At 39.7% G+C, this 27,642-nt stretch overlaps 2 protein-coding genes and 1 pseudogene across 2 annotated transcripts; all 3 read left to right on the forward strand.

Moving 5' to 3' along the window:
* Positions 1-31: 31 nt before the first annotated feature.
* On the forward strand, positions 32-830 carry LOC124165007 (annotated as a pseudogene).
* A 3,230-nt stretch (positions 831-4,060) lies between these two features.
* On the forward strand, positions 4,061-6,060 carry LOC124165008 (cuticle protein 18.6-like). Its single transcript, XM_046542245.1, has 2 exons — positions 4,061-4,072; positions 5,011-6,060. The coding sequence occupies exons 1-2, from the start codon at positions 4,061-4,063 to the stop codon at positions 6,058-6,060; spliced, it is 1,062 nt and encodes a 353-aa protein (XP_046398201.1).
* An 8,467-nt stretch (positions 6,061-14,527) lies between these two features.
* LOC124165009 lies at positions 14,528-27,205 on the forward strand. The gene is made up of 5 exons (XM_046542247.1): positions 14,528-14,552; positions 15,928-16,579; positions 17,941-17,995; positions 25,351-25,411; positions 26,434-27,205. Exons 1-5 carry the CDS (start codon positions 14,541-14,543, stop codon positions 27,115-27,117), a joined length of 1,464 nt encoding a protein of 487 aa, XP_046398203.1. The 5' UTR covers positions 14,528-14,540; the 3' UTR covers positions 27,118-27,205.
* The last annotated feature ends 437 nt before the right edge of the window (positions 27,206-27,642 follow it).

Consider the following 27,642-nt stretch of genomic DNA (forward strand, 5'->3'; position numbering starts at 1 on the left):
CACCCTCGCTGCCGTAGCGGAAACGTGGGTCATGGGGACCCTGCTGTGGTTGGCTCAACCGACAGCACAGACGCCGCAGCACTCGCTGCACCCATCCACAAGTACGGCGTACCCTTTGCTCTTGCTGTTGACCTTGCTGAAACAAACTTCGACCCTAAGCCTCACTACAGCTACTCGTATGACATCTAGGATTCAACACTAATTCCCGTTTAATGCAAGCATTAAAATCTCCCAATATTAATTCAACATTATCTTCCGTTCACACAGTTCGTTGTTTTCGCCGCCCTCGTGGCTGTCGCTCGCGCCAGAATCGTCCCAGCTGCCTCCTCTGCACCTCTCGCCTACTCCACACCCCTGTCCTACGCCGCACCCGTCGCCAGGGCCGTCGCTGTCGCTCCCGCCGTCTCCAAGGTCGCCGTTGACACCGACTACGATCCTCACCCCCAGTACTCCTACTCTTATGACATCCAGGATGCCCTGACCGGAGACTCCAGAGCCAGACCGAGACCAGCATCGGAGATGTCGTCCGCGGATCTTATAGTCTTGTTGAGGCCTACGGAAACCGCCGTATCGTCGACTACACCGCTGACCCCGTCAAAGGTTTCAACGATGTCGTCCTTTTGGAAGACGCTGTCGTCGATGCCGCTTTTGCCGCACCTGACGCCGTCATGACTGTCGTCGCCGAACCCGCTGTGGCTGCTAACCACAAACCCTCTGTGACTACCTATGCGGATATGCCAGATACAGAGCCATCGTCTAAGGCAAAACACTCATCCAACAGTTCCCTCCCTCTCCATCCCCTTGCCTATTTCCCCGGATTACGTCGCTAATCGCGGTAAATAAAGTAATAAACATTGAGTCCATTCTATTCACGTCTTTTTAACCGTTTTTTTTCCTAAAAGACACTGACACAGGACCCTCTATGCCAAAGTAATTATCGCCTTCATCAATTCGACTTCTTCTTATAAAACTAGAATGCCACGATGGGAAAGGGAGGAAGAGTTTAATACAAAATTTCTCCTCTACTGAACATTATAGTGAAAGAAAGATAGTGGTGAATTGGGATGTTTAAGTCCACCTGAAGGCTTCGGGACCACGAGAAGAAATAGTTGAGGAGTAATGGAGACAATGGTAATGCGTTCCACTAGAATTGGACATCATTCTGCTTCAAAAGAAGCATCAAAAATCATAAAATCAAGGATAAAAAACTGGTAGAAAAGCTACGAAAACAGTGAGATGTGCCCTCAATCTTGGGTGCAGTCAGATTTGGTTTCTTCCTATGGCCTGAGCTCATAAATCTCGGTCGTTCATCTCTGACTTCCGGAAGTAGCTCTCCAATCATATACGACCATACGCATTGGGCTATCGCGAAAGGCAATATGAAATCTAAAACTACAGGAGGTTATCTTTAAAAAAAAAGGATTTTAGCCAAAATAATTAACTTTCATTTAAAGCAGGGTCATTTTTATTACATATTCTGAAACAAAATATGATATTTTCTTCATTCCAATTCAAAGAACATTTTCTAGAAACCCCTGTGAGAAACCATGGAATTCCGCACTGAGGTTAACACTAAGAAAAAATAAACGACCCTGACTTCGATAAGTAATGCAGATAAATGAAAATTCCACGAAAGGAAAGGAAGGCTATACGATTTTGGGTCACGTTCATAATTACATATATAGATCTGTTAATTGCCGAATACTTCCTGCCTCTGGCATTGTATTCTTCGGCTTCTTTTATGACACGCTTCCTTAATTTCGAATTTCTACGCATCAATGAACATTTGATACGTGAAGGTTTTGAAAAAGATGCATAGAATTTGTCCCCACCCTTATTTTTAATCTTGCATGCAATGGTTTTTTCTGGCCCACAGTCAAAGAGAAAATCTTTAGCCACACATGAAGTCTATCTTGCACACAGTTGATTACGATTCTTACCCATAAAATATAGTTTATTTAAGTGCAGCACCTCCACCTAATTTTCCCAGAGTATAATTGAAAATTAAATCTTTGTGTATGCCCACAGTATTTATTATTGTAATACGCGTTTCAACGAATCACCTTCACCATCATCAGATACGACCTACACAAAGTTTTAATTTTCAATTATCATAAATATGTTCCACAACATCTCGCCAAACACCGTTGAATACATTTCCCAGAGGAATTATCGTACGATTAATAATAATCAGCACAAACATTTTGACTCTCATATCCAAGTTTTTGAGTTACCCTAATGAAAATAACGACAAAAAAATACTTAAAATTCTTTGCGTTAAATGTGACCAAATTAACACACAATACGGTCCATTCTACGAAGCAAATAATACGAAAGGGCCAATATAAGAAAGCATTTATAGCGTGGTATCCGAAAGCAATGATGTACCTTATGCAAATAGCGGCCACATATTACATTAAAACTAAATCAGGCTGTCAAACCACGAGATGATCATAGCATGGCCTTAGCAACACACTAAAAGGATGCAGATTAGCTTGCCAACATTATATACGGTAGTACTGATGTTTCTGACTTCGGCTAGAGGGCGAAGAAAAAGGCTAAGTGGCAATACATTACGTTTTTCTATAACTTAAATTAATTTGATCCTAACCTCACACTAAAGATAATATAAATAACGAGAGTAGTTTAGGTACTGTAATTAATAACTTCACTTGATTTTATTTCATTATTTTATTTCACTGGACCCAAAATCCTTGAAAGCTAGGTCCTTTTTTCATCAGGACTGCAATGCCAAATTCTGCAATTACGCAGAATCTGATGTTATTAACTATTTGGATGTACATCTAGTAATTTGTGTGACATTTATACGGCTATTGCCTCTATTAGTATTATAATTAGAGTAAAAAGTTTTTTTTATCCGTGCTTGGTATATTTCATCAGGAAATTACGTCACCTTTTATAAATCACTTTTACAGGTATAGAAAACAAATTCTAAGAGTTCACATTAAAGTCTATGTCACTATTTTTTACTTTTTTATTGAACGAATATTTTTATGCAACGAATATTATTGTTAATCAATTGTATCTACTAAAAACCTCATGAAAAATAGTTTGGTAATGATCGACCCGGTAACGCATTATGCTTACGTCTGAAACCATGGTTCCAATGACAAGTTCTTAGCTAATACTTGAGTGGCATATTACGAAACCATTTTCGGTTGTTGCATGCATGACGATTTTTTTCGATCATACTTCCTCAGTTCTTGAATAGGCTGGTGTTTCAAGAATTAATTACCATTTTTGCGTCTTCGAGGAGATATCGGCTAATTTCGACTCTCTGCGTCGACAGAAATAGAGATCCTAATACCAACGGAAGCTGGAGTAAAAGTAATAGCAGAACGGCACCGGGAGGCATCCAATCATTCCCTAGGAAAGATAATAAAATAGCTGGATATAAATGCATTTTCGTCACTATCATTGCCATGTAAATTTTCCAGGCATTCAAGGTTGACATACTCCCTCTGGTACGATGGATATATTACAAATTATATAGTTTCTGGCACTTTGAATTATTTGTATGAGGTAAAAAATGGTACCGTCTTTCAACACACGTCAGGGAAACTTCCCCAATGGAATAAAATTCTTAGACGTTCACCGTGACAGGTGTTCCTACCAGAGCTAATACCGAAAAATGATAAGCAAGAGTGACGCTAAATGAAACTCAACACGGAAGCAGGTTTGTAAAGTTACATAAAATTGGGACCACACAAATCCGTGGGCGCGACAGGAAAAAAAAACGGGAGCAGAAAAAAATGTTAGACCTTAGGGGGTTGAAGGTAAGGTATGTGACACACAAAAAGTGACAAGGGGTTCGGTGGACAGAAAATAAAAAAAGTGGAAATATTCTTGCTGAGCGGGCGTTGTTAAAAACGGCAAGAGTGATGTGCAATTCGACGGAGAGGTGGGAGGGTCGGAGGTACCGGACGAGAAACGAAAGTCTTTCGGGCGGACGACGTATAACAGTGAAAATGGATGCGTATAAATATGGGGCACCTTGCCGATACTGGTCAGTGTGAAGTTTGGTGTCGACTACACAGCAATGGCATACAAGGTAAGAGCCAAGGAAAGGATATCGAACTCAAAAATCCAAACATATTAGGAGGTTATTCGTACCACACAACTATTAACTCGGAGGACTTCCGTATTTTAGAGTAAAATCTTATTTCTTGAACTCAAGTAGTAAAAAACACCTGAAAACACTTTTACATTACCTTATTAACGATCACAAGATAAAGGTAGTACCATTTCCATATGCGACAATTATTCATATGCATTGATGAATACGCTTTAGAAAAGAAACGGTAATTTTTTACAAAACCTTCGAGCATTGAATTTTAGCGAGAAGATTGGAAATCAAAATAAATACCATTTTCAAAGCACATTCTGAATACCCACGACAAAATACTCACTATCGTGGAAGTTTCCCATATTTAATTCTAAAGAGAACATTAACCTACGCGCATCAATCAGTCAAGATCAATTAAAATTCGTCATTTTATTAAGATAAATTTTATAATGATTCATAAATACTATTCCTTAGATTCGGCGAAGATGGAGATGCTTCTACAATTATCAAAAAACAAATAGAGGACAAGGGATTGATAACTACGCGCAGCATAGGAAATTGAAAATCATAGGTTTGAAACTCTAATTGAAACGGAAAAGCATTATAAATGTATATTTGGATCTTACGAAATTCTAGATTACACTGAAAAAGCTGTAATCTATTTCCATTTCAATTGGACTAAATTGATTTATAAATGTAAGAAGCCTAAAGACGGTTTGAAGGAACGACAATAAATAAACATCGCTTTCCGCACATTATTTTCAAAGAAAGAGTGAGCTACTATCGAACGTAAGAGTAAGGAATTATAAAACCACAACAGCCTCATTGCCATTACTAATTAATTTTTCATCTGTGCCAACATATGATGTACGAATTTATTCGAAAAGTGTCATAACACACAATTTCTCCTTTCCTCATCGCAGTTCGTTATCCTCGCCGCCATTGCGGCGGTGGCCCGCGCGGGACTGGTCAGCAACCCTGCAGTGGTTGGAACAACAGTCAGCACCTACGCCGCACCCGCTGCTTACGGATATGCCGCACCCGCCGCTTACGGTTATGCCGCACCCGCCTACGCCCGTGCCGCTTATGCTGCACCCGCTTACGGATACGCGCGTGCCGCATACGCCGCACCCGCCTATGCCCGTGCTGCTTACACCACTCCTGCCTACGGATATGCCGCACCCGCCTACGCCCGTGCTGCTTATACCACTCCCGCCTACGGTTATGCCGCGCCCGGCTACGCTCGTGCTGCTTACGCCGCACCCGCTTACGGATACGCCCGTGCCGCTATCGCCGCACCAGCTTACGGCTACGCCGCACCAACCTACGCCCGTGCTGGATACGCTGCATCTTACGGATACGCCGCACCCGCCTACGCCCGCGCCGCGTACGCCGCACCTGTTGCCACCATCGCTCACGCTGCACCCGTCTCCTACGCCGCACCCATCGCCAAGGCCGTCGTCGCCGCACCCGTTGCCAAGGCTGTCGCCGTTGACACCGACTTCGACCCTCATCCCCAGTACTCCTACTCCTATGACATCCAGGATGCTCTGACCGGAGACTCCAAGAGCCAGCACGAGAGCCGTGACGGAGACGTCGTCCAGGGACAGTACAGCCTCATCGAATCTGACGGCACCCGCCGTACCGTCGACTACACCGCTGACCCCGTCAACGGATTCAACGCAGTCGTCCACAAGGAACCCGCTGTCGTCAAGGCCGCCGTTGCCGCACCCGTCGCCGTCAAGACTGTTGCCGCTCCCGTCGCTTACCACGCAGCACCCGCCGTGGCTGCCTACCACGCCGCACCCGCCGTGGCTGCCTACCATGCACCCGCTGTCGCCTCATACGCCGCCCCCGCTGTCGCTTCTTACGCCGCCCCCGCCGTCGCTTACGGCGCTAGGGCCTACGCTTCCCCCTACGGCTACGCCGGATACGGTGCTTATGGCGCCTACGGCAAAACCCTCCTCCACTAAATCAACCACTCCTACCTATTTCCCATCCCTAATACCTACCCTTTTGGATTAATTTGTTAATCCATGTAAATAAGAAATAAACGATCGCTTCGGTCTATTTTAAAAACGGTTGTTATTTTATTTTTGTAAGTAATACCATATAAATTATTTTTCGGTGCTGAAGTCATCAACTTCCCCGCCATGGTTACCTAAAGGGCTCATCTGCCCTGGCTTACTGCACCAGTGCCTGCGCTTCTCGATAAGGCTTTCCGGGATGGCTAAGCTTATGGCTACGGCAGAATCCACTTCCATTAATGTCCCCACTGCCACCTGTCAATTTATTTTTTCTAATGTCAAAATCGATTTAGAAGTCGACACACAATATATAAAATCCAAAAGGCCTTATCGTAGGAGGAGAGAGACTAACAATTACTCACAACGCAGAGAATTCAAAAATAATGTTTACTTATTTATTAGCCATGTCATAATTACTCCCAAAAAGAAGGTTTTATATTTCATTGAACATTAGCAATAGCAGTGAGCAGTATCTTTTTAGGCTTCAGATTATAACTAGAACTAAAAATAATGATTTAAAACCTTTACAGGTTTTCTGAGAACAATTCTAAGGCAACCATAACGACTCGTGAATGACACTCCCTTGTCCTATATTCCTCAAATATGCTATGGTTCTTCAACATAGGTGGTACACTTCCTTACACTTGAAGTGGTTAATTCAATACCACATAAAATTAAGGAGTGATTCAAGAATATTATAGTATTTACAAAATGGGAGTATTTCCCTGAATTTTTTTAAATTTATCGTTACTCGACAAATTAGCAATTAGCATTTGCTTTATTTCATGAAGGTAACTCTTGAAAATTAACTATTTTATATATAAGTGGATAATTTGAGATTATTTATAAAGGTCAATAACAATAATAGTTTTTTTTAATGTCCACGATGGTGGCCCCGAAACTGCACTCTGTATTTAAATGGAAAGGTATAATATTTTCATCGAAAAGGCTCGAAAAGGCCTGCATATGAGACAACCTTTACAATGACGATGTAGAGTTTATATTTTAATGAGCCAAGCCCATCATCAACGAAAGATTGACGCGGTGTGCTCATAAAGATGAGCTTTCGGTACGGAAGTTTACACAAAGCAATTTTACGCAAAGCAAGACTTTCAGACGAAGGAAATTTCCATAAAAATGTCACAATTGAAACAATAAGCATTTAAAATATAAAACTTAATCTGAAAAGTTGGACAATAGGAGTTCTTCCGACAGCCTTTAGAGAATTTGCAAAGACATTCTACTGAATGAAGCAGGTGACATACATATCTGGCGGGTGGATGCATATAAGAAACTTGAGAATCAGCAAACATGAGAAAAAAATTTGATAACTCCGATCCATTGAGCAGTAGTCATTTGACACATAAGTGACAGGGGACAAATAAGGGAACATTCTCTGATACAATTGATCAAAGAAAGAGAAGTTTACAGAATAAAGGAAACAGGAGGTAAAAGGGAAAAGGATAAGAAAACAAAAAACGCTAAAGAGTGGGATTAGCCAGAAGGGACCGATAAAAGCACGGCAAAACTTGGCTGGTTATATAAAAACGAATACATACCTAGAAGGCAATCGCCAGGCAGAATTAGTGTGAAGCTGACTTTTTGCCCGACAAAAATGCTATATCAGGTAAGGAAGACACATCGATTGCGCCAAAGAATACCATAGAAAATGAAATCGTATTCCTGGCTATGCCTGAATACTAAGTAGTACTCTGTGAGTTCAAGTATTAATTCTGTTCATGACTCGGGATTCAAGCATATGCAATATCCAGCTCTATCTTGTCAGTAGTGGAGTACATCAATTTTTCAAAATTTTCTCCCGGAATTTAACATTCCATTTTCCCTACTTACATTCAAAGCAGAATCGATTTGATGTTAGAAATATTAACTATAATTCGAGGAATATCACAGTAGTTTACCGTTAAAACTCAGTTTTTAAATGAATTGCCATTTTGTTCGTACACTGAATTGAATGAAATGAACGGTATTAAAATTCCCTGCATTTTGCTAGTCAGCAGTGAATGGGAAATGGTGACCAACAGCCATATAAAAGAAAATGTAAAATGATACGAAAATCGAATTGTTTACACAAAAAGACTACCAGAACTAATGTAAGTTTGCACAAACAATTATGCATAAGATTTTGAATGATTAGAGGCTGGATTTGTTGTAAAACATTTTATAATGATAGAATAATGTAATATTTATTTAATATGCATATTTAATTTTTCAACTTTTTCTCATCAAAACACTTAAACTAAGTTAATTGATTAGAAAAAAGAATAACTTAAAGGTGCTCAGAATTTGACCACAGTGGTCATTCTCAAGACAAAATTATAATAAACACGTAGACGCTAACTTATTGACAGGGAATAAAATATTAAGCAATAAGGGAAGCAGAAATGAATGTACCGCAGTTTTTTTCCGTTCAGCGAAATGAAGCAATCTTTCAATAAAGAAAAGCAAAAAATAAGATAACTTTCTGCCATAGCAACGATAAAGAATTTCATATCCTCCATGCAGTTCGTCATCCTCTTCGTCCTCGCGGCAATGGCTCGCGCCGGTATTGCTCAATTCTACGGCTATACCCCACCCGCCGCTTACCCACACGCCGCATATAGCAACATGGCACCCAACAACACCGTCCCCATCTACGCCGAACCCTTCCAAAGGCTGTAGGATGCCATGACCGGAGACTACAAGGGACGGATGGAAAACCGTCCTGGGGATGTCGTCCAGGATGCCTCTTCGAAACCGAAAGCACCCGCCGACATGTTGAGTCCGTCAACGGATTCAACGCCGTCGTCCACAAGGAAGGCGCCGTCGTCAAGGAAGCCGTTGCCGCACCCGTCGTTAAGGATTCCTCCGCTCCCGTCGCTAACCACTGATCCTTGCGGCGCCGGACCAGCCTTAGCCTACGACACCAGGACCAACGCTTCCCCACACGTCTATCCCGGAAAAGAGATTATACCTAGGGCAAAAACTTCATTTATGTCATAGTAAAAACGAAGAAAATAAAATACCCGAAATGAAAGTTTTGTTGATTCATTGAGCTTTATCTGTACAAGTAAGCAGTATCCTTTTCCGAAATTAGGAAATAACATGTGATTAAAAGGTTTTTGCACAACATCTCTCAAGGAAAAAATGAGATTCGTGAGTTACATAACCTTTCACGATTATACGCTCTTATTTTGCGGGCTCTCCATTATTTTTCATCGCTACACATGAGGTGCAAGTAAAATACATGGTATATTTTGGGCATAAATAAAAAATACAGTATTACTTACGAAATTAATGCATTCCCCTCAATTATAAGCGTCTATATTGTTCATATTGATAATTAAGCTAGCCAAGTTGCCCAATAGGCAGCCAACCTTCACCATGAGAAGGGCATTGTTTTCACCATTTATTCCTTTCACGATTCGTATTTTCATGAGCCAAGGCCACCATTAAGGCAAGGATGACGCGATGTGCTCTTGAACATGGGTTTTTCGGCGCGTCAGTGCCCCCCAGGCCTTTTCCTCCCGCGAGCGACTGCCGCCTTGACTGATATTTCAACAATCCCCTCGCTCCATGGAACACCGCCACGCCTGCCGTCAGGGTCCAGCACGCACCCGTAATTTCTCCAAATCCCTCGGGGGATGGGAGGTAAGGAGGGTTTACGGTAGAAGGAATACTTGGCTATGCGGAAAGCATTCGTGGACCAAGGCCAGAAGTGGAGGTCGGCAATGATTTGAAGAAGAATGGAAGAAAGAAATAGGGGAATATGATGAAATAAGTTAAAAAGCTACCTCACTGAAATGAACATTTGGAAGGCTGAGAAACATATTGGTGCTAGTCAATTTTTGTTGATTTTGAGACATGCATGGCCAACGAATACAAAATAGTCCACCTAGAAATACAGTGATACAAGTCATAGGTACGCTTAGGACAGATAGGTAGCAGCACATAATGGGAGCTCTCAGCATAGTTCCAACTTCAGCGCGAATTATTATTTAATCACTGAAAAACTTTGAATTTTGACTCACAACAATATGTTCCTAAGCCATCCATATAACTGAATAAATAATATGCCGAAGATAAGGCAGGAGATGAAACTGAAATCCTATCGAGGCCAGTAAATGAGCGCCTCACTCACTTCAGCGTTTAAACTCGAAGGTTGGCTCCGATAAACAACGTTAAAACTCACCCCAAACTAAGGCTCAAACGTGTAATTTTACATATTCATGTGGGGCCACCCAGCAGCGTGATATTATTAAGGTACGGACGGCTAAAGGCTTAACCTGGATTTATAGTATGTATACTGTAAGTTGGCACACGGGACAGATATTCCCAAAATGCTAATCGTTCTTTTAGATATGTGAGTTTAACTGATCTTGGCCTAAGGACGTTAATCTCAACCAACATTGTGTTCTTGAAAGGAAAATCAGATGCCCTTGTACGCCTCAAAACGATGTTTGCAAAAACTGAGGATTCGTATTCTGAACGGATTATCCACCTCCAACAAGCATCAAAGGGACATTTTTGGGATTAACTAAACGTCTTGCGTGATATATAGGATTTCAGAGGTGAAATAAGGCCTCTAGTAAGACTTATGGAAACACCAAAGGTGGAAGGATGGTGAGAAGAAATGCCATATTTGGAGCTGAAACGTTTACAAAGAGTTTTTAAACGCCAACTGAAATTTTGATGAAGGCTCTACAGTAGAATCATAGAGTTTACATTCGCTAAGCACGACGGCACACAATCAAGCATTTAAAAGCGTTTACTACCGCTTTGCATGCCTCTCCCACTGTTGTTTTAACGCTTTAATTATCTACTAAAACACCATAGAACGCATTAAAAACAAATAAACATGGTACGAAAAAAATCAAGCGATTAAGGCGCGACACAGAGGAAGTTCGACAAAATAGAATTAAATGTAATTACTTTTTCCACAATACTTTTAATGCGTACGCCACATTACGGTTCACAGTGCCATAATCTGGTAGAAGATTGTCTTATACTAGATAATAGTTCTGAGAGCAGAAATACGTCGTACGCATTGAAATAATTGCGGGAAAGTGCAATGACATTCTATTTTAATAAATTCCGTCGCTTGAACGAGGGATGAATTTTATTAGGTGTCAAACATATTGGGATTTGATATCCAGCTTCTCATTCGTCAACAACCGTGAGGCCTGGGGCGTTGTTCACGGGCTATTCAATATTCACGCACTCCGATAACATCAGGTATGTGACATCACATCCGACGCCGAATATCCAGTTCGACGGGTCCTGCCCGGAATTTTTCGCAACGATGACGGTGGAATTTCGTCAACCACGAGAAGTGGAAACATCGATTATTAGAGGAAGAAGGGGTAATTTTTCTTCGCTACTTTTGTCAACCCTAACACTGACCCAAATAAAACTATAACAAAAAATTATCGCTATGCGCACGGTTCAGTTAAATTTATTTAAAAATTAAACCTTCGAGACAAAACTGTAACAGAGACGTATGCCTCCACGGAAACATGTTTCTCATATTTAGACTGCTGGTACGGTTCTAAGTGTGAAATTCTCATAATGCAGTGGCGTTGTGACCACCCGCCTTCTCCCATGACGGACGGAAACCAACGCCAAATTTCGCACGATTGTATTTCAGATCCAATACACCCCGAGGGTACTTGCCACACGGTTTTATTATAATTTAAATCTGATATACAATTAAAACCACGCCCGAGAGAAGATTAAATCTGGAGAAGGCATCATTAAATCGATTTCTCGGGCCACATTGCCGAATATGGTGGATACTATTTGGAAAAAATTTAGTTCACCAAGGTGACACTACCTATCGAATTTATTATTAAATTTGAAATAAATATCAAAAAACCTTCGCGAAGCAACCCTTTTTATTCACGAAGGAACTATATCAAAGCGAGTTCTCACCAAAGTCCATGCATATATCTAATATTTGGAAATCCTCGAATAAGAATACAGATGGTTAGCGCCGCAATAGCGTAACTAGGATTATGCTATGGGGGGAATGGAAGGATCTGGGGGTGCCCCCCCCCTCTCCTAGCAACAGGGATTCCGGGAAAATTTTTGAAAAAAGACATGCCTGGAAATACATTTTACATCATTTTGGCACTTAAAATTTAAATTTAAGTAAATGCAGTAATTATATGCCAAAACTAGACAATAGTTTAAAATATTTTTTTTATTTCTTTGAGTCTTTGGGGGGGGGGGGGGGGGATCTCTCCCCCTCTTCCCTCCCCATATTTACGCCACTGGTTAGCGGCACTGGGAATTCTCATTACATTGTATCATAAATGAGACAAAGGATGAGTATCCACTAAATACATAGCGCACGGCGCGTTATGTAGCATACAGAAACATAATGACTTGATCAAAATCAAAGTCAGTAATCCTAAGTTTGGTTGGAAAGGGTTCTCCATTCATTACCTTCACTAGGCCAACATGCCCCATAAATTGGCCGACTAGGTTTTCCCATTTTCTCCTTAGGGTACACAGAACACTTCTCTTTTATCTCACCTTTCTTAGCACTTCCTCATGAATTACTTGGCCGATCCATTTTATCCTCATTAAGCGTAGTCACCATATTTGTAAATAAGAAATAATGTTGTAGTATACAACCAAATGCGTCGTGCTCCAATAAAGTAAAATAATACTAAGCAATATTTCATTCAAACGATTCCAAATAATACTCTAAAATATAATGAATGAATAAGAAATATATTCCTTAAAGCACGATCTGCTGACGTACCAGAACGTTACTGTATGAATTTAGATGAAAGCTTACCAAGGAAATGTGTCCGACTCGGTTCGATACAATCTACTCTAAGACGCGACCCGAAATTTTAGGTACAGTAGAGGACCTTAAGGTTTCCCGAATAATAAGGTCGTAAGCAAAAGTCTTTGAAAATAAAAGAAACATAAAAAAGACTCTTAAAAAAAACGTCTACCTTGGAAAATAGTTCAGGAGCCACATGATTATATTAATCGCCTAAAAATGACCAGTATTTGATTTTTAAGGAACGAAAAGAAATATTTTCTAACTATGAGAACAGTAACATATCTTATAAAACAGATCAACATCATATACACCACAATACTGACATAACACAAACTCTAGATACATTTAAAACGATTTTCTGCTAAAATGAGGCATAGAATCGCATTTATCTTTCACTTACTTAATGATACAACCGTAAGTGTCATTTGGATAGGTGACGGTAGATTTTACACTGCACCAAGTTAGAGGAACATAAAATTCACAAATTCAACATAGAATGGCCTTCATTATTCCTCATCTACGCCACCACGAAATTACCCTTCCATCCTTAGTCCAACTCACTGCCCTCTGATCCTCTACGCTCCCCAAAATAACATTAAGAACAACAAACATAATAGATTAGGAAGAATAATAATAAACTAAAGCGAAATAAGCCCGAAAATGACAACATGAGCGATTGAGAGAGTCATAGAGTCGTTCAAAGCACTCAAAAAGCAAATAATACGAAACAACGAGGAGAAATATGATGTAACAAAGAGATTTTCATGGTAAAAAATAATTGGGAAATAGAGCACGTAATCCCACCCTCAGAGCAAGGAAACAGATTCCCAATGACCTCAAGTCAGGTAAAGATTAAAATGAGCCTTTCTTACGAATAAAGCAGGTGTCATTAAATTGAGTTCGGCTCGATGGCGATAAAAAAGGAACGTGTGAATGAGCTACACCCGAAATGAAAGCCATTAATTCTAGAAAGTTGCTATTCGGTAACGCCCCCTTAATAACAGATTTGAGCGACTTACTGGACCAACGGTCAAAACGCAATGCGGTAATTCTTCCGCTGTCAAACAAATCCGAACCAAAAATCCCAGACGGAGTAAAGTTCCATAAATATGACACAATTGGAACAGCAAAGAATTAACAATGCATCTATATCTGACAAGCTGAAAATAAGCATCCTCTGAAAGCCTTTAGAGATAGTTTAAAATCGTGCAAAGACATTCTTCTGAATGAAGCAGGTACCATTAAAACCTTTTGCGGATGGATACAGATAAGAAATGAGGGACTTTGCTGATGTGAGTGACAAATTTGTTAACGCCGATGCGATTGAGCAACAGCCGCTTGACGCCTAAGCGACAGGGGACATGCAAGAGAATATAAAAATATAACGCTCGCTGATAGAGTTGATGAGAAGAAAGAAGAAATTTCAGAATGTGAACAGGGCGTTAGCTAAAAGGCAAAAGGGTGTGCAATAAGGCGGGAAGGAAGGAGTGGGAAGGGCCAGGAGGGACCGGTGAAAAAACGAAAGTCTTCTTTGACGGCCACGCTTGGTTGGAAGGAATCTAAAAGCGTATAAATAGGAAGGCAATCGTCAGGAAGGGTCAGTGTTAAGCTAACAGTTCACCACACAGCAATGGCATACAAGGTAAGTGCAAGACACATGGATTACGCCCTAAATAATCAGAGACGACGAAACAGAACTCTGGAAAAGTGCGGATAGAAATTACTTGGCGAGTGAAGATTAAAATTTATTCATGGCTCGTAATTTAAGGAGGAGATTTTTACATTTTTACCATTAGAAGAAAAGTATGATCAGTATTGCAGTATTTATCGCAGTGAAGTACATATTTCTCTGCTCGCGGTCAGTACAACTAGATAAAATGGAAACAACGGACTGGATATGATATCATTAATACTAATAGTCACTCGTGGAGTATAAAGGTGCATCACCGATGTAAAAGAGTTTGAAATTGAATTATCAAGGAGCTTAAAGTAACCTGTATTGCATTTTTCAGTAAGAAACTAGATTTAGTGACCAAGGAGCAGTTTCTTTAATAATTCGAATGCGAAATAGTAGAAGGAGAAAAATAATTATTGAAAAATCTTTATAGTTCTGTAGGTGTACAAATTACTCTTCAAGCATAATTTATATCCGTAAACATTGAATTTAGAGTACAAGCTTTTAAATGAAGGGCCACCTTAGAGACTTCAATTTCTTATTTAAGAATGCTCGAAATTCGACGACGAGAATAATTTCTAAAAAGTACGATATTTGGGAATGGATAGGAAATGAATAAAGAAGTGAGAGCTTGACAATTCGGAGAGACGACAGATACTGCGCAGTTATGAATGTACAGTAAAATGGGTAGCATTCAGAGCACATTTTATGAATTAATGTATTAACAATGAATTAAAATTTATGCAGTAATCAAACAAAATGCATACAGCTGACTTAATGAAACATATGGATACGTGCGATGTGAAAACGAAAACATATGTATAACAGGCAACATGTATACGTCAAAAGCAGAAGCGACTTTCTGGCTGCGTAACTGATAGTCGCGTTTGAACATAACAAAAAGTTTTAAGTCTAGAGGCAAGATCCCAAATAATATCTAGAAAAATAATAGTCAACGAATATCTATATGTTCTAAGGCTCAACTTTGCGGAAGTTCATCTTGAATGAAATGAAGGAACTTTGTTGTATTCCAACAATTTATTTTAAGGCATGACTAGTTTCGATGCAGCGGCGTAATCATCAGATCTAATGTGATTAGTATTTAACATTGACGCCGCTGCGTCGAAACGAGTTATGCGTTAAAATACATCGGTGGAATACAACAAAGTTTGTTCATTTCACAAATGTTATAAGTCAACCACTTTAATCGAAAATAATGGTGTTTGGAAAAAAGCGTTCCTTTCGAAGAGAAGAATTTATCTTTCGATACGCAAAATTAGTATAAAAATACTAATATCTATTGTGTCCATAGCAATCATGAATCACATTTTCTTCACTGCAGTTCGTCATCCTCGCCGCCCTCGCGGCCGTGGCCCACGCCGGAGTCATCGCACCTGCATCCTACGGCTACGCCGCCCCCGCCGCTTACGGATACGCCGCACCCGCCTACGCCCGTGCCGCATACGCCGCACCCGCTTACGGATACGCCGCTCCCGCCTACGCCCGCGCTGCCTACGCCACACCCGTCCACACCGTCGCCCACGCCGCTCCCGTCGCCTACGCCGCACACGCCAAGGTCGCCGTTGACACCGACTTCGACCCCAACCCCCAGTACTCCTACTCCTATGACATCCAGGATGCTCTGACCGGAGACTCCAAGAGCCAGCACGAGAGCCGTGACGGAGACGTCGTCCAGGGACAGTACAGCCTCATCGAATCTGACGGCACCCGCCGTACCGTCGACTACACCGCTGACCCCGTCAACGGATTCAACGCAGTCGTCCACAAGGAACCCGCTGTCGTCAAGGCCGCCGTTGCCGCTCCCGTCGCCTACCACGCCGCTCCCGCCGTGGCTGCCTACCACGCCGCACCCGCCGTGGCTGCCTACCACGCTCCCACTGTCGCCTCATACGCCGCCCCCGCTGTCGCTTACGGCGCCAGGGCCTACGCTTCCCCTTACGGATATGCCGGTTATGGCGGTTATGGCGCCTACGGCAAGACCCTCATCCACTAAATAAACCACTCCTATCTATTTCCCATCCCTAGTCCCTACCCATTTGGATTAATTAGTTAATCCATGTAAATAAAAATAAACGTTCGTTTCGTTCTATTTTTAAATCAGTTATCTTTTTATTTCTTTAGTAATTACCATAAATATACCAAGAACCTCCTCCCACCCAACCTACCATTAGTTCATCTGCTTAACTCTTTTCCTCGATGCATTGTTTCGATGTTCCATTATCTTTGATTTAGAGAAAGGTATCAAAATCATATAATACAACGCAACTTGCTAAGTTAAATGAAATAAAATTTAGGAAAGGAAATTCGGACGACCAGAGGAAACAAATAGGCGCGGGAAAATCTTATGGGGATTTATTCTTAGCATAAATAACTAGGCATGTAAACCTCTTTTGCAAGGTTGTATAAGATCGCGACTCACAAATTCGATCCGATGCAAGTTTTGAGCAAAAAAATCAAACGTATTTCAGAAAGGTTTACTCCTTTCTTCGACAGGCAAATAATTCTAATAATCTAAATAAATTATATGCTTGACGAGATGTTCAAAGTATTGGATTCTATCAACATTTTAATGGGAGGAAGCTAAAAAATAACGTACTGAAACAGATAAACTATTCATGTGCTTATCTTTTCCCCTAACAGTAGGTATTACTTTCATTCCGCGCCTACCGTTTTCAAAAATGTCGTTTTTGGATAGTAAATAATTTTGGGAAATCCCAAGGGTTAGAATCTGCCTTTTAACAAATAGTCCTCGTTTTCCAGGAGTGTGTGAAATAAATCTCTAAATCAATGGCAAAAGTACATGGTGAAATGCTCTGCACTTCACCAGCTCTATGGTTGACTTAATTAATGGCTCTAAATAACTTTTCGGGTAATAATGGCTAACAAACGTAATTTTACACCGTAAAAACAAATTTAGCACAAAATACTACAAGAATAAATATATTTTAGTTCACAAAAAGAGATATCCTGGTGTTAGTAACACAATCCTAAAAACCTTCAAGGACTTGTAGTAACTAACATAACTTAAGCGAAGGAATAGGTTTTTAGTAAACGTTCATCAAATAAGTCCATAACAATTAATACAATATTTATATCTGCGATAAATCAGCATATACCATGAGTTAATAAACACATTCATTAAAAAATAAAATCTAAAATAGCTAACGGTGTCCCAGTCAATTCCTAAATCGTTCACTCTCCTTAAATATATTAATCGCAATCGCTGGAATCTCAACTACTGGAGTCACATTTCTTTCCGTTCCGTAAACCTCGACGTTTACGCCTATCGCCAAATTTATTTTTCAACCTTGCATTATCTATTTAATAATTTTAGTATTTAAGCAAATGTTTTCCATGCACGCTAATCGACTGATTATATTGCTGATCAGGTAAGTATATGCAGCAAATAAATAGCTTCATTAGGCTCCAGGTGTGTGATAACAGTGATCCACTGGCCAAAACAATGCTGGTTGAGAAAAATATAAAAGTCTTATTCGACCTAAAAAAAAAATATTCAAAGAAAAGAGATCTTTTTCTGAGAGAAAGAATATCACAATGACAAAGAATGGGCACAGTCATACATCACTCCCATAAATAATCCTCTATCGTGACCGATAACCCTCAATTCTGAGGAAACCCCAATCTGGTGATATGTGATCAAAGTCTTATTCACAATCATGATAAATTTATGTACTGCCGAAAAACGAGCCAAATAAAAGGGAGGGTTGTTTTATATTTCCCATGCTCTTAGCTCCATTGGCTCACACTCATCACGAATAACTCCATTCTCAAAATTGTTGGGAATACAAATATCTTCGCTAATTCGAAGTATTTCCAGAAAATAGAGGAGTTACGCGTTCTGATTGATAGTGAAAGTGACACACAGTAATCTAGTGATGGAATCAGATCCTTCAGCAACCGAAAATTTGTTTTGAAAATTTGAAAATTTTTGTAGCATGCACATGTATTTTATAGCTGAGATTATGCGAACCCTCATTTCTTATCTACGTCATGGATGCAATGGAAATATACTGCAAATAACAATTAGGGATCTGTATTTTTGTGCCTATGATTTTCCGCATTAACCTTTATCGTCCTTGCGGTCCCTTTAGCGACCACTGAGACACACTTCGCTTAAAATCGGCTTACAATGAGTTTCGTCGCTCGAGACTTAACTGGAGAGCTGCTTATATTTTAAACCTAGGCCATTTACATGCCCGGTCATGCAGTGATAAATCTGGGATTTAAAGCTGTCCTTCAAAGGTTAATATTGAGTTATTCAGAGAAGATTTTAAACAACGGTGCATTGGAAGCCAGCACAAATTCTTTCTTCGCAGAAGGTAAGGCTATTTATATTACCAATGAAAAACACTTCGTTACTTCCACAATTTATTTTTTTTAATAATACCGGTTTCGGCTGTTAAGCCATTACCAAGGCCATAAAAATCAATTCTATTTAAGTCATTTTTTCAAATCAAATCATAGGATTTTATGTACTAGATAAAGGCGCGGGGCGAATCGGGGAGAGACGCCACATACGGGATAGACTGCGCACCCCCCTTAATTTCGGCGTTTCCTCACACTTCGTGGGCAGATGCGCATTGCAGGTGGACAGTAGATATAGGGAATAAGTGGGGATGCCCCGTTTATTTTTCACTGGTTTCACAGATTTTAAAGCGCAAATACTGAGATAAGTCTGGTATTTTACCTTCAAAATTTCTCCTCGCCTTGCACTAAATTCGTAACGGACGCTGAAATACTGCTACATTACGTATGTTTGAAGTTTGCAGCAACAGTAAGTTCTCCTCGGAATGTTTTCCGTCTAGTTGAGACATATTGGTCTTTAAGGCCATAGAGCCTCGATGTGCGGCGTATCACCCGTGGATAAAGGGGGAGACGCCGCACGGAATGAAAAATGATTTCAAAAGAATTATTACAGGTTTTAGCAACGTTATAACTGTTTATGCGTGCATGTAGAAACTACAAATTGTTTTTGGGTGGTGTAGCATTTAATTATTTATACGCATAATTTGCACATTACTATGTTAAGTTCGTAGGCAAGAGCAAGGTTTGACTTAAACAACGTATAACTTAAATTAATTGTCTTAATTTATTTTTCAATTTGTATTATGCAATTATAAAAAACTCCTAAATTAAGTCTCTGTTATCTAAACTTCTTCGGTTCAACTTGTATTTTTCAATAAAAATTGGATAAATATATCCCATGTTAGTTAAATTTATTGGTTTTTACATGTGTATGTTTATAATATAACCAAATAAACATAGCTCTGGTTTTACAAACTGCATTTCAGTTGCAATACAATCGTAGATATGAACCATCAATTAGAAAAATAGTAGCAATACACCAAAAATATTTTCATATTTTATTTTTCAAAAACTTCAATATTGCGAAAATTTTCCTTTTTAATGGAGCTGCAGCATATAGAAATCAGTTTTAGTCGGTTTTAGTAACATTACTAATAAAAAGTTAATAATATTTATTACATGCGGCGTATCACCCTTATAGGTGCGGCGTTACACCCGCAATATACGGGATAGATGCCGCGAGGTAATGTTTCACAAAAGTAAGTCTTACAGCTAAGAGAAGAATAATATAAGAATATTTTTTATGCGTACGTTAGACACAAGATTACTCCCTATATTTACCACATAGTTTAATCGAAAAAGAAAAATATGACGAAATACAGTAATTTTACAAGGTGTGCGGCATCTCTTAATTTACCCTAACAGCCAAAACCGGCAGTAATTTTGAAATAAATGATGCATATAACGAGGTGTTTTTCATAGCTAATATAGAGCCCTTCCACCACTTACAAGTACTTAAGTACACTTCCACGACATGCAAGTATTCAAGTTTCGATTTAAGACCATTCATGACATAACGAAAAGTAACATTAGCCAAGTACTTTCGTTTTGTTTCTCATTTAGTCAATTTCGACTTCCGTGGGTTGTTCTACGGCCATACCATCTGAAGTGTATTTCTAGTCGAAATACTCGGAAGCATGACCAAATTTTTAATTACAGTCACAGATATTCATCCAAAGCTACTAGAGAAATGAGGATAACCTCAAAAAAATATCCTCGATAACTTATGCTATGATATCCCTCTGCTGTGTTGCTCTAGTACATATGCTGGAAAGGCCATTGGGTTTTCACAACAAAAGTAAGCTCAATCATTACATCACGATCAAAATATATTCTAATATAAAATTCTAATGAGCTGGTTGGAAAATTTGATATTTTGTTTCGAGAAATTTCTTTTGTATTTTGTGATGAGTTACTGATGCTTAAGACACATTAAAACGTAATAGTTATGCGGCAATTAAAAAAAACCTTCTCTTGGGCGATTCATAAATAATATCATGGTCAAGACAAACTCGAGAATCTTTCTAAAAAGTTAAATGAGTTTGCGCGAAGAATCGGAGAGCTAATAAAAGAACTTGGAGATCCCGTAGAACCTTATGAAAGAGTATATCGATGTGGAACCATGTGAAAGAGCATGTCTATAACACTGGGAATGCATTTTTTGGGCACAAGGACACTCGCTGTCCTAGAAGCAGTTGTTACTGGTAAAGGCGATAAGTAAATTTCATAGGAAACATATATTTTGCAACGAAAAAAATTACTACGAGAACAAAATTTTCCCTGCTCTTTCGCACATGTGAGCAAATCGGCAAAGAAAAACAAACAATTTGGATTTAATCTAAATATTCCCAGTAAAAATGAGGAATCGCAACTTGCTACATTAACCAAACTCGCACCGTGACAGTTATCACTGCCGAAGCGGTTTACTCACTATGTTAAGTTACCACAGGAAGCAACGATTTAACACACATTGTATCATACTTATTATATAAGCTATCATCCACTGTCTCTAAATTGTAATTAAGTTTCAAATTCTCAAGCCAAAAGCTATGTTGTATAATAAATTATCTTAATAACATTACCAAACAATATATGGCGATATTTCCAAATATATCAGGGCCACAGAACCAAATAAATACACTTCTCCAGGTGAAAAGGCTTTTTAGGTTTAATAAATAATGGGTCAACTATCAATCGATTCCAATATTTAATACAGTCCCCCGGAATAAATAGTTTTGAATACGAAAAAGGAACCTAAATTGGACCTCTCTCTCAATGACTGGTCAGTAAACTATTCTGACAAGCTATACTGAAACCTGTTCCATTCATAGAAGCTTCTCATATTCCCATACACATAGATATTTAATGACATTTGTAGCATAGGTGAATAATATGTAGATTTAAATGATAACGTTTCGCCTTAATGCCATTTACACCACATTCCCTAATGTTTCAGCTCACGAACTGTAATGAAATAACATAAAGGAAAAGAAAAAAATACTTTTTTAAAAATCAGAATGAATGAGATCCAAATATAATACGCTCATACTGAAAGGGGCTATAGACAAAAATAAAATTTTATCTTTAGGGAATAAAAATTTACCTCCTTTTCCTATGCGATGATTATCATCATGGTGAGATTTGATCAGCTCGAGCATAAAAAAGATTTAAACTAATTCTTGAATATAACACTGAAAAAGATGTTCGAACCTAACCACAAGCACAAATGCCAAAGGATATATCCAATCCAATGAGTTTTCAGCTCTAAAAGTACTTTTCAGTCAAACATTCTTTTCATGACTTAAGCCAAGGAAAAATAAACTCAGTAGGGAAGTAAAACTACAAATCCACCAAGTAAATCAAAATTCCTAGTACCTACATTATTAAATTTCTAATACAGCTACAGAAATAGAGGTGCAGCGGTCTATCGCTTGGGCCAAAAATCTGATAATCCATGGTTCAGTATCGGAAATAAGCAATATACCTATGATTAGAACGAGAAATACACCTTGACAACTCGTTTCTTTTTGTATTGAAGAAGGTACTTTACGTTATTTACTACGATAATAAATCCATAATTTCAAAGAGGAAGATGATAAACACAAGGCAGCACAATTAATTTTGTCTACCGGAATTCTGATATATGCTGAATAAAATTCACAACCAAGGTATTTTTAATCAAAGATTAATTGGAATCGTACGAGATTTATATAAATTCCTCATCGCTTTAATGATACAGCTGCGGTAAGTGGTCCCTGAAAATTTAATGTGAATTAATCTGCTAGGCGTTAATAAATGCCGCCGCTCCGTTAGAAAATGCCTTTCCTCGTGCTATACCACTCTTGACCTAAACAGCGTGTATTCCACCACCGAATTTTTTTTTCTTCAGATCAACCTCGTCAAATTTAATAACCACCCCGAATTCTTGCACCAAACCACGCTCACTTTCGGAACATTTTTTATAAGGTCACGCACAATTTGACAAAGGCACAATTCGTGAACAAGGTTCCCAGATCGGAACGAAAGGTGGCCTAAGGGCCGCTTCACCTTCTCCCTGGTCACCGTCAGGATTAGTCCAAGGCTATCACTGTTAGAGGGGGGGACCCATTAAATGCCCTGCCGAAAACAGGGGTCAAGCAGTGAGATTTCGCAGCACCCCAATGGAACCGCCTTTTTCTCCCCCTTACGCAATCCGGAAACTTCTCAGCTCGAGAAATGGAGTAAGAGAATGCGTGAGGGAGGGGCGCGGGGGGAACGGAGGCGTTTTGAGTTTCGTACTGAAAGGTGGAAAGGGTAGCGGCAGAGTTGGATAGGGGGCAGTGTAGGGGGAACGGATGGACGGACATAAGTGGACCGCGGTGAGAACAAAAAAAAGCAAATATAAATGAAAGATAAAACATGAAATAAATTCGAAAGAATCGAATTGAGCTGGTGGTGTGTAACCACGTGAATTACCAGCAATCGGTACTATTTTTTGCGATTTATAGCCTCGAATAAACCATATGTTCCATCATTTGCAAAGGTCAACTACTCCCCCGTTATAAAACGAGCGTGCTCTACGATACTCCGTAATCGACCGGTCAGTTACATAAGATAAATCAGTTCCCAGTGACATTATGCAAATCTCAATAAAATACCCATTACCTCCAACTGTGATTTATAAGAAGATGCTTTGGGAATAAACTGAGCTCAAACATTCTCCTCCCAATACGATATAAAGTATCAATAATTTTACATGGGTATATAAATTACTTAAACTCCATTCAAAAGATTGAGTCCTAATAATAAAGCAAAAATAAAGCTAAATTACAGACATTAACTTGCTTGGTATAGAAATAATAGAATAAATAAAAATATGCAATGAATTATTTCTGAATAAGTCGACAAGGCTCAAGCTTAGGCAGACAACAGGAAATGAAAAAAGTCTGAAGTCAGCTTACATGAGAAAATCTGGGCAAAGGAATGAATACAAACATTAAATACATGAATGGATATAAAGGGCTATGAATACAAAAAAATCAAGTAATTACATTACATAAAAATTTAAATATTAATAAATGTTATTTAAAATTTAATGTATAAATATAAATGCACAATAAGCAGGAACTTATGGTAGCGTTAAAATATTAAATATAAGAAACAACAAAATCAGCATTAGGATATTTAATTTGTTAATTGTAATGATTATTTTGATAATTATAATGTAACAAATAGGAGCATAATCATTATATACGAAATACAAATTGATAGTATACAAGCTAAACATACGACTGAATAAAATAATAGGATTTTATTTCATAAATAAATTTAAAAAAAACATTATTACAAACTAATATCCATGCAAGACCACGGAATGAAACATTCAAAGGAAATACGAAATGCGAGGCTGGTAGCATAGTTCTAAAAAAATTAAAATCGACAACGACACACACTGACCAAAAAAAAAGACATGACAAAATTATGATTTACAACAGCAACTTGTACCAGCCACATAATATAAAACCGAGGCATAGGAGTCGAGTTTTCTCTCTAAGTATCCAGTCAATATCAATACCGCCATAGCACTTGAAGAAGCGATTCACGATTACGTGTATTATGAGTAATTAGGGGAACATGAAGCTAATAAGTAAAAGATATATACAGAAACAAATTTTTACACGCAAAAGAAAAAAATCACATCTGAAAGGCATGGATGAGGATCGTACATAAATATTTCCTCGTAGAGACTATACTGACGGACAGAAATTATGTAAAAATATGCGGAGGTTTTTGCCCCACTGGAATTATATTGCCACAAATAAAATTTATAGAACTAATTTCCGCATAACTGTGATATTAAAAATCGAGAGCCAATCGGTCCACAAAATCAATGAACAAATACCATAATCACAAAATCGGTAAAATAAAATGTTGGCAAATTTAAATTCAGGAAAAGATGTTAAAATAGAATTAGGACTCATTCTGCTTCCCAAAGATGTTTGCACTTATTTTACACTCTTAAAAACTTTAATTATTACAACGAATTCTTGTGTACGAGGCAATTTGGTTTACAATTACTTTGGAGTTACGCAATATGGGAATGTGAAAAAAATGCATGCACACAGGAGATAAATCAAATCAATACAAAGGCACAATGAGTTTCGGCGAGGAGAGGGATAATAAAATTTAGTGGGTGTAGAAGATTGAGATCAAAGGATAAAAGGTCTGAATAAAAAAATGGGCGTTAGCCACATGACTGAAAGGTGTGCAATGATTTGGGGAAGGAAGGGAACGGTCCCAGGGGACGGACACAAAATGAAAGTCTCCCTTTCCGCCGATGGGAGACTGGGGGAGGCATTCGAGTGGTATAAATACGCAGGCGATCACCAGGAAGGGTCAGTGTTAAGCTACGAGTTAACCACATCGCAATGGCATTCAAGGTAAGCACAACTGCGACGAGCGGTCGGACTACGGTCGTAAAGACCCCACGGAGATTGTGCCAGAGAAGTTGGATAACAGTGCCACGGGGAGCTTACGCAGAGACCGAGTCGTTGCGGGGGCTAGTTTTCCTTCTGCTCGAAGGACCTGGCCTCGACTCCCGTCAGCGGCGCAAACTTTTCGGAGGAAAATAGTTTCCTACACTAGTGAATCGCGGAGAAATTACTGTTCAGAAAGAGACACTTTAAATACTTTTCCTTAGAATTGCATTGATTCTTGGATATATTTTCTAGACTTTTTGTAGACCATAGGAAATCGAAACCCATTTCACGAATTTCTTCAATACAATCAATTGCACATAAGCAAGTCAGTTTTGGCAACAATCCCCTATATTTGCTCACCAAACCTAGAGAATTTCCAAAAATAGCTCAGTCTTCTATCAATCTCCTCATAGCTGGAATGCTTTCCAATTGTCTTCCTTAGGCCTAATAAATGAAGGGCCGGTTTACCTTAACGAAAACTAATTAAAGTCGCAAAAAAACTCGGGGAACGCCAATTAAATATAACATAAATGTCATTACCAATACAATTATTGGCCATTAAGTAGATTCAAACACGGGATCATTACAATAAAAAGCTTAATGAGCTCATACAGTATATCCTGTATAAATGCGATTGCGATCACCACAAATATCAAATAGATTTTTATTTCATAAAATTAAACACGGGTTTTCGCTCCGATGACTAATTGAGAATTCAATTTACATATCTACTTAAATTCACGCAAAGAGAACTCCAAGTTATTTATTCGAAAGTACTGTACGAGCAATCAAAACTCCCCATACTAATTAAACAAACACTCCATTAATCAGCGAGCATTGTAATCCCCCCATTCTATTTTAACATTTCCTCCGATTAAGAGCGAGCATTGAAGTCTCCCCAGCCTAATTCAACTTTAACTACCGTTACATGTGAGCATTGAAATCTCCCCACACTAATTCAGCATTGTCTTCCGTTCACACAGTTCGTCGTTTTCGCCGCCGTCCTGGCCGTGGCCCGCGCCGGAGTCATCGGTGCACCCGCTGTCGTTGGCTCGACAGTCGCCACCTACGGTGCACCCGCTGCGTACGCCGCCCACGGCTACGCCGCTCCCGCCTACGCCCGTGCCGCTTACGCCGCACCCGCTTACGGATACGCCGCTCCCGCCTACGCCCGCGCTGCCTACGCCGCACCCGTCCACACCGTCGCCCACGCCGCTCCCGTCGCTTATGCCGCACCCGCCAAGGTCGCCGTTGACACCGACTTCGACCCTCATCCCCAGTACTCCTACTCTTATGACATCCAGGATGCTCTGACCGGAGACTCCAAGAGCCAGCACGAGAGCCGTGACGGAGATGTCGTCCAGGGATCTTACAGCCTTGTTGAGGCTGACGGAACCCGCCGTATCGTCGACTACACCGCTGACCCCGTCAACGGATTCAACGCCGTCGTCCACAAGGAAGCCGCTGTCGTCAAGGCCGCTCCCGTCGTTAAGGCTGTTGCCGCTCCCGTCGCTTACCACGCCGCTCCCGCCGTGGCTGCCTACCACGCTCCCGCTGTCGCCTCTTACGCCGCCCCCGCTCTTGCTTACGGCGCCAGGGCCTACGCTTCCCCCTACGGCTACGCCGGATACGGAGGTTACGGCTACGGCAAGGCCCTCCTTCACTAATTCCCTCTCATTCCCACACCCCACCTCTCCCTTTGGATTGATTATTTAATCCATGTACATAAAAAAATAAACTCCTAGTTTAAATTAAGCCTGTCTTTGAATTCGAACCTAAGTTAAGCGAGCGGAAAATGACGTTTTATCCAAGCACCACTAGAATTTAGAATATTTACGTTTAAATCGCGTAATTTAGCTGAACTGTACCTACATTTTCTCGAAAGGTTCCCTCTGAACTTCAAGGAGAACAAAAGGCTACAGCTATGCATCATTCAATTAGCAATTTTTTGGGGTTTGCAAACAAGGAAAATTGCGGAAATACACTTATGTTCCTATAATTTTGTCCCTCAACATCCAAAAGTTGAAGATAGCGACTCACGTGACGTTTGAAAGCTATTTCATACAAAATCAGGGCAGCTGAGAGACATTTCATAGCAGCAAATCTGAGAATTATTCATCATTACAAATTGCTGCGTAAATATGAAAGTCTCTCCATGGAAAAGAACATTCCGAGAAAACCTTACTCATTCC

The sequence above is a fragment of the Ischnura elegans genome, chromosome 9 (assembly GCF_921293095.1).
Source record: "Ischnura elegans chromosome 9, ioIscEleg1.1, whole genome shotgun sequence".
Taxonomy (NCBI): domain Eukaryota; kingdom Metazoa; phylum Arthropoda; class Insecta; order Odonata; family Coenagrionidae; genus Ischnura; species Ischnura elegans.

Excerpts from the sequence above, each read along its gene's own strand:
- LOC124165009 (XM_046542247.1), top strand. Across the intron at positions 16,580-17,940 it reads TGGCGGTTATGGCGCCTACG|TATTTAAGCAAATGTTTTCC; the intron begins GCAAGACCCTCA and ends TAATAATTTTAG. Across the intron at positions 17,996-25,350 it reads CTGATTATATTGCTGATCAG|GCGATCACCAGGAAGGGTCA; the intron begins GTAAGTATATGC and ends ATAAATACGCAG.